Here is a 13,532-nt window from a genome sequence, read left to right as displayed (position 1 = left end):
GTCCTTTACAATAACCCCACATCATACGCTATTTGTGTTGGTTAATCACACACACACAAAAAAAATTCAAACAAAATACACTGAACCTTTGAGACAAAATGTTTTTTTCCCCCTCCAAGTCAAATGACATTCAACTTGTAGGGGAATAATTACAGTAAATTAAGAATTTGAATTGTACAGAGGCAACGTTAAGTACCTCAGGACAAATATCTGAAGGACAGACTCCTGGTTCACTCTGAATGCCATAAGCAGTGCAGATGAAGGACATGCAGCGGTCATCCGGGTCTACCCATGTCTACCCATGTCTCTCCCACCTACGGATACAAAAACATATGTGCAAATGACAATCTAGACAATACAGGAACCAATGTTGATGATTAAGCTAGATAAAACATCATACTTTGTATGTGGTCCCATTGTAGATGCAGGTTTTCTCAACTGTAAAAAAAAAAAAAAGCAACAGAGGCATCAAAAAAGATGTGGAAGAAACACCTTGGAAGATTTCGATGCCACTGTAGTAAAGTTTTACACAACGTTTATTAAAGCTTATGATATTGGTCAGTGTATATTGCCACAGCATTCCGTCTACAGCCAGTTGTTTCTCCCTGCAGTTTTAGGGTTTCTGTCAAAGCAAACACTTGTGCATGTGAAGTAGGAGGCCGCCAGGGCTGCAGCACCCTCTTGTGGTGGCTCAGTAATATAAAAACTTAAAATCAACAAATTTGTGCAAACAGCAGGATTACTATTAGCTGTAATATTGATAAGTGCAGAAAAAAAAATACATAATTTCTTAATGTCAATGGCTACGCACGAACTAGCAGTAGCACTGCACCACAGCTTGCCTCTACAAGAACTTAGAAAAGTAGACGCTTAGAGGTTCAATGAGTAATTTTCTCAAAACGTCAGGCAGTTTAACTCTTCATCTTAATTCCTGTCTTGTGACAAAACAATTTTGCCAAGATTCTGCAAGGAATTCTTGCAACCCAGCAAAAAAAAAACAACTTTGAAACTTTCTTCTTCATTTTTTCCTGTGAAAATATGAACTTAAATCAATTGCCTACATTATATAAGATCATTTTATCTGTTTTTTTGTGAGAATACTGATGGAGGGCGACCTTTAGAGAAATTCCCAACCTCTTCTACGCTAGGTGATGTATTGAGTTTTGTATCATGAAAGAAAAATTATCCTAACTTTTGGCAAACACCGGCCCGCCACGCAACACCCTGCAGATTAACAAAAAGACAAAAGGGGATACGATGGGGCTTGTCCGTGGCGCATGAACCAGGACGGAGTTAACTATTTTTCAGTGGCAGTGGGCTGTGAAAGCGAAACGTTGTGAAAAAGGCATATCAAGGTTATCATGAAGCCTGTGAAGAGTTCATGGTAACTAAAAACCAATGTGTAGAAAAACAAATAAGTAGGTGTGCAACATTAATTTCCGATTAATCCGATATTTAATGCCTTTGATTTGGTTAAATACTGTTGGTTCAGCTATGTCTTAATATTATACGCAGAATGAAGGTTTGACAGGATGTATGGATGCACAAGCCCATGCAAAGGTATTCACAGCCTATTGAATTTTTTTCCACATTTCTTTACATCAAAACCTCAAACTACAACGAATTTCATTGAAAACTGATGTGATAGACCAACAGAGTAAAATTGTGAAGTGGAAGGAAAAATGATTGACGCTTTTCAAAGTTCCTCAAGGATAAAAATCTGAAACGTTGCTTAGAACCGTTCTTCACTGCAGTTACAGCTGCAAGTGTTTCGGAGTCAATCTCTGCCAGCCCGGCATGTCTACATACTTCCTTGCGTTTGTCATGATTTCCAATTTTTCTTTGTAAAATAACTTCGTGAACATTTAACTTTTTAGTCTTTCTACCAGTCATATTCAGGTCTCGTACCATTCTAACACATTGACGCCACTCCATTGTAACTCTGGCTGCATGTTTGGGGTTGTTGTTGTCCTGCCAAAAGGCGAATGTCCACCTCGGCTGCAAGTCTTTTGTAGTGAAAAATTGTGTGTCCCTTTGTCTTCTTGGTGCTCAGTTTGTGAATTTTCCATACAGTTGAGTGTTTTTTCATGTGGGGTGGGTAATTGTTTTTTTTTGTTTGTTTGCTTTTTTTTATTGATCTGTATAGCACTTTGAGCTGCTTTTAGCACGAAGGGTAGCTTTATAAATAAAATTGATTGATTCATATGCCAAAAGGACAGACGTGAGGACAGATTGGAAACATAAACCAAATACAAACTGTCATCAAACAAGGATTTAAAGAAATTCAGGTGTGACGATTAGTGAGAAAACACTGGAAGTACAAAAAATTTAAAAAAAAAATCAAACATGTATGCTTCAAAATCTAAAATATTAGTGTTAAAAAATGCAAAAAAAGGTTTATATTTTAAATAAGTTTATTATTACTGTATTTGTTAATGTCTCTCTTTTAGCAATGTGACCTTTGTCCATGTTATTTTACACAAATTAGCTGCGACACAAGCCAAAGATAACCTGAATAAAACCAAAAATGTTTTCCAGGTTGGTTGCGTCACAACAGGAGCCAACAACTGCCATCAAACGTCTGAAACGTACATTTGTCTTCAGCATATCTTTACAGAATTGTACTGATTTACATTTTCATGTGTGAATAGCCACTTTAAGGTTATGACACAGAATTTTAGTAACATACATGTCAAGCATGTCCATTTTTTTTTCTTATGTTAAATTCTTTGATTATCTGAGCAAAATTATTGAGACGAAAGTAGAAGAAATCTGTTTTAACCCACAATGAATATTCGCATAATTGAACATTTAATGGTGTCCTGAATTGCTAACGCGTTCAGAAAACAATCAAAGCATTGTTTATTCATTTAAAGTATTTATTACATTTTAAATGAATAGTATTACATCATGGAAATGAGTTTGATTATCGCTTAATTATTTGTTTTGTTCTCTCCTCAAAGTTTCAGCTTTTCCCGAAACTTTGATGTGTGATACTTATGTAGTCCGGTAGAGGGCAGCAGTTTTCTGAATTGTACCAAGAAAGCAGAATGAAACCCGTTTTGCCTCGAGTCGCAGCAGCTTCGCTTGTTGTCCTCATATTGAATTAAAGCCATTACTGTCGAAGGGAAACGGGGTAAAATAAATAAATAAATAAATAAAATAATAATAATTAAAAAAAGAAAACAGCAGAAAGGTTCTATATAATTACTTCATGTGCTTTTCTTAATCTATATCTTTAATATCGCTTGTAACTCAGCGGCTATTTTCAGCATGCCATATTATTGATCGAGCTGGAAAGCGTGAGTCTTCATCGTGACCCCTCCGTCTCCACACCACGTTTCCAAAACAATACTTCCTTACGTCATGCCTACGCCGCTGGTGACGAACAAGTCCACTACACTCCTCCTCTCCTCTCCTACCTCACCTTTCCTCACCACTCCGCCCCAACTCTCCCATCAGGACCAGGAGATGTTCCGCGGTGTCGAAAACAACACAAAGGACGAACTTTGCTCGTTTCGCACTTTCGAGTGCTTTTAAATATCCACTTTGGTTGAACTCTAGGGAGAAGGGAGGCGGGAGTTTTTGTCGGTTGAGTGTGTTTTTCTTTGCGCGTGTGTGTGTGTGGAAAAAACATCACAGATATAAGTCAGCTCTACCCCCCGCTGCGTGTTGCGCTTCCATATGTCGCGAAAGCAGGTGGACCATGACTACACCCTGCGGAGCATGAGCAACCTGATGGGCGAGCGCTGGAAGAAAGTCAGCGACGGAGGCGAGCGCAGCCTCATCAAAGCTCCGTCCAGCGGCAGCATCAGCAGCCAGGGCGCCGCCGCATCCTCCTCCTCCTCCACCGCGGACGCATCAGCCCCTTCCGCCGCCGCCGCCGCCTCTTCCTCCACCACCAACACCGGGGACTTGGAGCGGGCTGCCCGCAAGCAGTTCCAGCAGGATGTCACTCCAGCCTTCGTCTACGTCCTGGCCGCGTTCTCCGCTCTGGGGGGGTTTCTGTTCGGATACGACACCGGGGTGATCTCCGGCGCGATGCTCCTGCTCAAGAGGGAGCTGGACCTGAGCGCCATGTGGCAGGAGCTGCTCATCTCGAGCACCGTGGCCGCGGCAGCCCTGTCCGCCCTGCTGGGGGGCTTCCTGAACGGGCTCTTCGGTCGCAGGGTGTGCATCCTGCTGGCCAGCTTCTTCTTCACAGTGGGGGGGATCGTGCTGAGCTCCGCTCCCGGGAAAGAGGCGCTCCTGGCGGGGAGGCTGATCGTCGGAGTGGGCTTAGGTAAGATGCGAGGAACATGGAGAGTTTAGATGGAAATTACCACAAGTAGTGTAACTTTAAAGACTATGAAGCTGTTACACTTTAATGTTTTTTTTTTTTTTTACTCCTCACATGTCTTAATATACTGATTATTAGTCTACAATATCTTGCAAAATTAGGCGTATTGGTGCTTTTTCCCCCCCCACAACATCCTCAATAAAACCACAAACTTCACTGTATTCTATTGGAACTTCATCTTAAAACATGGCAGAATTGAATCAAGACTGTGTCATATCTGTTTGGTCCTTTTCAGAGTTAGTATTAATGTAGCTCAGAGTTATTTCAACAATAACAACAACAAAAAATGAGTAGTTTAATCTAGTTCAAGTGTTAAAATGACTCAATCGCTTGTTGAAATAACTGAAAGAGTTAAATTAACACCAGTTCTGATGACGACCAAATAGACTTTGGGACAGTGTTGCTTCAAGTCTGCCAAATTATGAAATAGAAGGAAGCAACATGCAAGTTTACAAATGTCGGCTATTTAACTATTTGAAAAGTGACACATGCGTCTGCGTTTTACCCTCTTTGCTGCGATGACCACAATTAAATCCACCTCAGCCAGTTCCTTTCAGAATTCGCCTTTCATTGAATCCAGCTGAAGGCCTCAGAGGTTTGGTTGGAGAACATCAGTGAACAACCAGCATCACGGAGACAGAGAAATCCAGCAGAAAGGTTACAGGGACAAAGTTAAAGCAGGTTGACACGTTTTGTTGATGTCCGTGGCCAAAGTCTTTTCCCGTCAGTTGAAATCCAAACATAATTATTTGCCATGGTGGTGGCAGCGTCATGCTGCGGGGATGGTTTACCTTGGGCAGGTATCAGCAAAGTTTGTTAGAGTTGTTGGGAAGATGGATGGGACAGGACAATGTGAGATCTGTACTACCTTAATTAGATAGTAGATGCATTTTTGGATTGAATTGAAACAAATTGTACCTAAATAGAGCTGTTCACTTTTTGTTTAAAACAACAACAAACAAAAAAACACATCAGGTTTCCGCATCAACTTTCAGGTTTAAACTGCAGATTGCATATACGCGAAAAAACGCAGGCTTGCGCATCAACTTAAAGATGCAATAAGATCGATTTAGTGACATCTAGTGGTAAGAATTGCACATCGCAGATAAGCGAAAATTCCCCACTGTGATGCGTTTTTCCAGATGTGAAGGAAAGCAGCTCCAGATTTTTATTGCGACCCTGTTGTTCAGTTATTATTAACTCGTTTTGTAAAACATCAGGCTTTCAAATCAACGTAGAGGCTCAGAGTTTTGAGTTTAGGTTTATCTTGTTAGTTGCACATGAGCTCAATTTGCACACTTTTGCCTTACTCTTCCAGAACTAGCGGAGACTGATATGATCCGAAATTGCATCATTAGATATGTTAGTTGAAGTTCCAGGTTTTAGTTTGAACATTTACATACTGTAGTAACAGTTTTGCAATATGGCTGGTGGGACAGGCGATTAGTCGGACGCCTCCAGTTCATGTAAGGAAATTAAATACCTTTTTGTGTGTAATTGCATACTAATGGAAGTCTGTACTTGGTTCATGCCAAAAAAGAATGCCTCAAATGTTACACAACAGAACATTTACAGCCCCTCTGTTTCATTTTTCTCTTTAGTACCATCACCGTTATGATAATTATTCCTACAGTAACACTAAACTATATTTGGTGGCATAACGTCGTTGATTTCTATCTTTGTCATTAAAATCCTGATTCTGGGCAGGAAAAAGGTCCAGTCAATGGCGGGAAACAGCCACCACTTTGTCACACCAAAACAAATGGATTGCGCAAGCGTCAAATTAGAAAGACTGCTCTTATGAAGTAATTATTCGACATTTTCAAAATTGATTCTCTCTTCTTCACCCATAACTCCCTGCATACTAAGATCAGGGCAATTTACACCGCAGCTAATTAAGAGACTCCATTAAGAGTCCTCCCCAAACTTTCCTTCGTTTACAACTCTTAAATGAATTAGTTGAGCCTGGCAGGCGGCAGTCAGTTCTGGCTGACCCGGCCAGGTTGGCGTCGTAACGAACGCGTTTTTGTGAGTGGACTGTCATGAGCTCAGCTGTATCAGAGCTACAGCTTTGTTCTGGTGGTGTTCAGTCAGCCGTACCATTAGGCACAAATTAGAGGCTTCTTTTCTCCCTGGACTATGCAGCTGTTATGCTTCATTGAAGGTTTGTGAAAACGTCTGCTTCCATAGAAGTTTTTACACTTACTGGTGATCAGTTAATCTAGTTTATTTGATTAGTGTTTGATTAGTGGTTGTTTCCCAAACAAACACCAACAGTTATAGCAAATGTAACTTTTACACGCTTTATTGACGTCTATGCCTTGACAAATAGTCGTAATTCAACTAAAAAAAATAGATTTGAAGTCAGTCTACACATTAATATCTCAATAAGCAGTAACTCAATGATAATTGATCAATTAAAATGAGCTAGATAATTTACATTTGGATAATTGTTTGTTTTTCTTGTGTCTGTTTCTACCAAAGATGATAAAAAATCTTCAGTCTGATACATTGGCCTCAGCTAGCCCCTAGACATTTTTTTAAATAAAAACCTTTTACACTTTATTTTTTGTTCAAGTTGTTTTGCTTTTATATTTTGGATATTTAAAATGTCTTCCAATTTCAATGTCAAATATTTATTAGAAATGAAAGTGTATTGATCTTTTGAGACACTTTCCAACACTGAACAGGTGTGTGGTCTCAGCATAAGCTCACAATAAATCAAACTTTTACTCACTTAACAGAGCTACATTACAAGTATAACAAGACACTAAATTCATTAATAATATTTACGTGTTATCTAAAAAAAAAAAAAAAAAAAAAAAAAAAATAAAAATATATATATATATATATATATATATATATATATATATATATATATATATATATATATATATATATATATATAATAAAAATTTTACTCTTCATCCTCATAAAATGGACTCCTCCGGAACCTTAAAAAGATGTTCAAGCCACCGGGGAATCTTTTTGACCCACACTCCTCACCAGTTGGTGGCGGTAATGCGCACCGGAGAGTTGTTTGCCAACCGCAAGAAGAAGAAAGACGGCAATCTTTCTAGGGTTTACATTACGAAAAGAAGAGACAAATGTAAGTATTTTGCGCCCCAAATATTACCGCCCACCTAAAATATCAATACACTACACCTAAATGTAAATGTTTATTAGAGCTTGTTAGCTTTACATAACTAGCCACTGAAATAATTGTTTTGTTTACGTGACAAGAACTGCATCAGTGCCAGGTGGGAGGAAGCCGCCATAGCTCAACTACAAACAGTGACGTGCAAAATCCTCCAACCTGATTCCTAGAGCAGCTATTTAACTAACGCGATGAAATAGTCAAATACGTAATGTTAGATTTGTCTAGACAAGTAATGAAAACCTTCGTTAACAGAAACATGGTTTTATTAAGACCATGTCTGTATTACTACTATTATTATCTTTTTTTTTTTTTAAAAAAAACCTTAAGCTATATGCTATTCTACTTTTCAGAAAAAGCGATTTTCGTTTTTCTTTTTAATATAATCTATATGTCATGAACATGAACGACGACATTCGTATTTACGGAGCCGCACCTTAAAGCATACAGTCAGCTTTATAAACAATGACTTCTGTCTTATCCGCTTTAAACCAGAGTAATTTTTGTCCCATCCAATTATTTATTTCATAGATGCATTCTCTCAGTGACTGTTTGTGCTGCATTATCTGATAGAGATAGAACATTTAGATTAGTGAATAAAAGTGGTCCGAGAATGGAGCCTGGAGGAACCCCACTTTTGATCTTTGTCTGGTTATATAATTACCAAGTGATACAAATGGGTCAATCTGTGAAGTAAGATCTGAACAGCTTTGTGCTCTACCAGACAATCCTACATGCTTTTTTTTTTTTTTAGCAGTCAGTATGTTCAGATCAGCTGTTAAAGCTGCATTTTCAAAGACTTGCAATTCGCAAAGCCGAACTGTTTTGTGTGTTTTTGTTGTCTTGGTAGTCGGTACAGAGAAAAGGGAAGTCAATTCTGCTCCAGTTGAAAAGTAAATGTTGTGGAAATGATGCTAATAGTTCGAAGAATACTTCTGAAATGAATAGTGCAAATGGAGCAGATACTCTTACACCGGGTCTGATTGCTGATATGTGGAGGGAACCAACCATTACGGTTGTTCCAGCCTTTCAATTGTAAGTGGCTCTGTTACCGTAAGGACCCCAACGGCCCCCTCTTTCCAGCGTCATCCAATAGAGTGATCTTCGTTAAGTCCAACATACGTGAGCCGGGCCCTAATAGGTAACAAGATGCATTCTGGCAGCGCAATTAGCCGCCGGGGACACCGATAAGACAAACATTTTCCATTGGCTTCAATTATCCTCAAAACAAGCCTGTCACCTGTAAGGCATCCTCTTAGCATTTTTGAACTGAACTCTGTGGAAAAAGGTCAGGGGAGCTGTTTGTCAAGCCAAGAAAGGCCATGCTCTTTAATGCCTCGATTCCTCTTTTTTTTCTTTTCTTTTGTACCGAAGCCTGTGCTACAACTGCTGCTGCCTGGTTATTGTTGCGTTGACCTTTGCCCAAGAACACGGGGGTTGTCTGAATCGGCAGTAGTGAAGCGGACGCTCAGGACGGACCGGGGTTTATTATGTGACTTGTCAGTTTCTATTTAATTAAGTTGCAGGAAGATGTTTCAGGCAGAGCTAAAATAGTATTTCTGTTTAGCTGTAGGAGGGGGTCGGGTTAAATTAACTGCATTTTTAGTCAATATGGGAGTTAATTTAAGGAAATTCTGAAACTTTGTTACAGAAAAAGTAAGGATTTTGAGTTTTCAGGTCCTTGGAGGTATCAAAATAATAATAAAAGAAATAGAATATTGAAAAATATTTCAAACTTATCTTTCACCCCTTCAAACCAAAGATACTTGTATGGCATTAATATATCCTAGAATTGTGACCTAAACAATTTGTAGGAACCCTGTAGAACTGAAATCAAAAAATCGAGTATTTTATGAATAATCTTAATGCCTAAATGATTGTAAAAACATACAATCTCATTCATTATAGCTGGCATGTTACATTACGTCATATATTTCTTTTTTGTAATAATTCAGAGCCAGCCAGGGTTTGACACACTTGAAAATGCCAAATGATACAGAATATATAATGATGAAGAGGGAAAAAAAACCCCAGTGTGAGGCTGATGTAATGGGAGACTCATAGTTTGGCAGCAGACCAGGTTTCTGTGTGTGTTTTTGCAATGTGGTGTGATGCTTCCAGGGGAAAATTGATTTAAGATGTGAGCTGGCTGATTATGAACCAGTGGGTCCAACAGATGCCACGTTGAGTCAGCCCACTCTGACTACTGCCGCTTAAATGCTTTCCACAGCTAAATGCTTATTTTTAATGTCATAAAATGGTTTTAAAAAAAATAAAAAATCTAAATGAAACAGGTGTTAGAAATGAAAATCCGCTCATGTTCAGCGAGACTTAATGTTTACTGGTGAGCAAACATAAGATATCGGCTTCAGTAAACGCGGTTTTTACTACTTGCTGCTTTATAATTCTGTACCAATCATCAAACCTCCTTTTGATGATTAAATTCAAGTTATCAACTGTATAAATTGCCAACCGAATGAACAGATTCGGACAGAAACAGCTTGAGCTTGTCGAGTGTTGATTCCTAAACAGAACCGCATAAGGAGCGTTTTGCGACCGACACCAAACTATGAGTTTTATTCAGTTGCTTAGAGCATAAAATAGCATAAAGTGACCCCTGTCTTCACGCTGTTGCTGCCCAAAAGAAGGCTACTACATTTGCACTTATGCTTTCAAATAAGGCAAATTGACCTGTTGGGGATAGCATAGTGAAGACCGTACGTTTTTTGTTTGTTTGTTTGTTTTAAATAGAAGCAGTTATTTTATGTTATTCTTCACTTTTCGTTCTCAATTGAAAGTATTCCAGTAGAAACTCAGTTACCGGTTGCCATTCCAGCCACAGACAGAAAACACACAGAACCTAAAAAAATAGGGGCTGTTTTAGCCAGACAGTGTATAATAACACTGTCTGGCTAAATTATTATGCAGCACTTTGCACATGCTGATGTGTTTTGTCCCCGCAAACAGCTGATTGGTGTGAATAAAAGCAGCCACGTTAATTACACTACCATAACGTTTCATTACCAGGCAGGCTTTCTAATTAGTTGGTTTGGTTTATGTAACGAAGTTTGAGGTGTCGCCTTAACCGAGCGAAAGCCGCAGCGGACGCTTAATGAGGACTTTGTTTATCTGCGAGTTAAACCGGAACGGTTACCATTAAAAAAAACAAAAAAAAACAGAGTCAAGTCGTCGGAACAAATATTTTTGTCCTTCCGTTGCGTTTTTATCCAAACATCCTTGTTTCTCACTTGAGATCAGAGCGACGGAGGGCCTTGTGAAATATCTCCTTCACTCGGGTCGAGTGAGTCAGCGCTGAGCTCTGCGTTTCATGCCTAGAGGCTGCCTGCAGAAGGCCGAGACAGATACTTTGGTTTAAGTGTGCCGTGGAGCTTTGAGGCTCAGCCTGACCAGGCGGTGGCTTTAAACTGTGTGTGTGTGTGTGTGTGTAACTGCCTTGAGCTGTCCGTGGTGCTGAACAGAGAACTCATTAAAAACAAACCGAAAGCAGCAAGTTTATTTTGTTGGGGTTTTTTCTAAGGAATTTATATTCAAGCGAGTGCTGCTGAGCCCCTTTTTGTAATTCTTCAGTCCTGCCGGTCAGCCGCAGTGCCGGTCAGCCGCAGTGCGCTGATGGATGACAGCGCTCCACGTTTTTTACTTTTAATGCGATTTGAATCGTAAACGTGAGCAGATGTGTCTGACTTTTGAAAGTTGGCAGCGTGCAATACGTCCGTCTAGTTAAAAAGCTAATTTAGTTGAACTTTTTAGTGTTTCTTCATTGTAAACAGACAAAATAGCAAGAGGAGAAAAAAAAAAGTAGAAAAACTCACAAATACAAAGGTTAGGCTTGAATCAAATCTTTGTCCTGTTTCAATCCCCTTGATTAATAAATACAACAGAGTAAATCTCACAGCTTGTAGAACAGCTTTGCAAGCCTTGCACATTATAATCGGCCATTGGAGTGGAGTTTCATCTTTGACTCTGGCGTTGAAATTAACAACCTAGAAGTAGGTACTAAACATGTCATTAATTCTGTATTTCTGTATTAAAAACTTAAACAAAAATTAGTCTGATGTGATATTTAACTCCTAAATGTCAATCTGCATTATTTTTCACTTCTTGAACTGAGTTATTGCAGTGAATAAACTTTCCGGTAGTATTTTTATTTGTTGAATATGACTGTATCATTAAAGAATGCAACAAACTACTTTCAAAGTGAGTAAATCAGTTTCAGATTCAACTAGAAGTAGTTGGAGTTGAAAGCTGCTGTGCGATGTGAAGGAATAATTCCTGATTAAAATGAATATCTTTGGTATTCGATATATGAATCAATGCTAATCAGTCATTTGACACAATGCTTTGCCTCTTGATCTTTAGCTTTGTGCTGATTTCATTTCTAACTTTTTTTTTTCCCCAATTAGTGTTTGGAAAGTCTTTGCAGAGAAGCAACTTTTTGTTTCTTTTTAAAAGTATTTGTTGGAGCAACTATACACCTTTCCACCAACAGAGCCACATCCTAAATATCAAAGATACAATTCAAACAACAGCATCGGCTTCAGTTACAATATCTGACAGTAAAGCTGGAGCCCTACAGCCTGCAATTCTTGTTTTTTTTATAGTCGACAACCTGAAGTAAACCTGTACAGGATTTATTCTCTCTGCTGCCAACAAGCATTATCTTTACAGACATATTTTCCCCGCCATCGCCTGTAGCAGGACGTGCCGTTGAGATGATTTATCTCTCACCAAATGTAACAAGATATTATGCTGTTCATGACAGCAGACGAGGCTCTGATGGGAACATGCCGGTGACTCAAAGCTTAAGCAAAGCAGATAAAACAGGAAAACATGAAGGCAAGTCAAAATCCGATCACCACTTTTTTCGTTATCTGAATGCGCACTCAAAAAATCTGTACATGTAAATCTAACAAGACACTATCAGTGTCTGGCATGACCCTAGTCATCATGTCTAGATGCCTTATTGCCAAAAGTTGCCGTCATTTGTTGGAAGAAGTTGACCTACTATAAGGAGGTGACAGGTGTGTGTAAAAGTGCCAGAGCTTACACTTAACAACCATTTCTTTCTGTCAAAGCGAGCATTGGTACTGCAGCACAGCTACCTGTTACATAAAGCTAGAAAAGTAGAACCTTCAAACCACTGGGAGCCCATAATTTAACCCTTCTAGGCCGAACGTGCCGGCGGCGACTCAGCCAAATTTGCTGTACCGTAATTCCGCGACACTTTGCGCTATCTGAAAAATGCCAATGGTTTCTGAAAGGGGAGACGTTGCGCTTTCCAGCCAATATCAGGTTATTATGGTAATTTCACTCCCGCCGTAGCAGGGAGCATGTTTTTCTTCCGTTTAATCTGATGAGACGCTCTTTTAATAGACGTTTAATATTGAACGTTCCAGTTGTTATGGATAAACGGGCAAATAGTGTATATTTACTCACAGGACATTTAAAGAACTTCGTACAACTAAAATAATCTCCGCCTGGATATTTGGAGCTTAGGACTCAGAGGGTTAAAAGTCAAGGGATATTTTATTTGGGATTTTATGTTGCTTGCAGCTTTGATGTCAGATGGTTTCCACACTGGAGCTTTGAAACAAACAAATGTTTGATACTTGTTGTGCCATTATTTATTGGAATGAGTTCATTTGGCAATGAAATAATGATATAATCATGTACGGTATATCTTCCCAATCAAGCCAACCAACATGACCAATGGGTTTGACTTGAAGAGTTCGTCAATATTTAAGATGTGTTCTCCCACTGGCCAAATCATCAGAACAATCATCAGAGACTCAGATCCGGGTAAATGTCAAGAGTGATTGGCTGCCGACGAAGGAACTTATTCAAATAGTCTTTTTCCAGTTTATAGGGCGAAAGTTTGCCGGCTCTGTTCAGAGCCAATTAAACTAATGCCAGAGAACTCGGGACTAATGCGATGTGTTTATTACCAAAGCAATTCCATCACCACGCCGAGGGTAATAAGGAAAAAAACAATGTGTGTTCGCAGTTGTGTGTGTCTTA

The 13,532-nt window shown here is 39.2% G+C and overlaps 1 protein-coding gene and 1 long non-coding RNA gene across 5 annotated transcripts in view; one reads left to right on the top strand and one right to left on the bottom strand.

The window, feature by feature from the left end:
* The window catches only part of LOC116736366 (uncharacterized), a 28,888-nt gene that overhangs the window by 1,051 nt on the left and 14,305 nt on the right, over window positions 1–13,532 (bottom strand). For 3 of the 4 annotated variants that reach the window (XR_004342542.1, XR_004342544.1, XR_004342541.1), the window contains 2 exons: window positions 401–438; window positions 197–314 (listed from right to left, as the gene is read on the bottom strand). This is a non-coding gene — a long non-coding RNA (uncharacterized LOC116736366). Of the gene's footprint in view, window positions 1–196; window positions 315–400; window positions 439–3,427; window positions 3,566–13,532 lie in introns of those variants that run through there. The other variant, XR_004342543.1, reaches the window with a different exon arrangement.
* LOC116736364 (proton myo-inositol cotransporter-like) overlaps window positions 3,443–13,532 on the top strand; it is a 63,221-nt gene continuing 53,131 nt past the window's right edge. The window contains exon 1 of the mRNA XM_032588776.1: window positions 3,443–4,282. Coding sequence (XP_032444667.1) covers window positions 3,685–4,282 — 598 coding nt within the window. The 5' untranslated portion in view covers window positions 3,443–3,684. The remainder of the gene's footprint in view (window positions 4,283–13,532) is intronic.

This window comes from Xiphophorus hellerii, chromosome 17, assembly GCF_003331165.1.
Source record: "Xiphophorus hellerii strain 12219 chromosome 17, Xiphophorus_hellerii-4.1, whole genome shotgun sequence".
In the NCBI taxonomy this organism is placed as follows: domain Eukaryota; kingdom Metazoa; phylum Chordata; class Actinopteri; order Cyprinodontiformes; family Poeciliidae; genus Xiphophorus; species Xiphophorus hellerii.
This window is presented reverse-complemented; position numbering and strand designations above follow the sequence as displayed.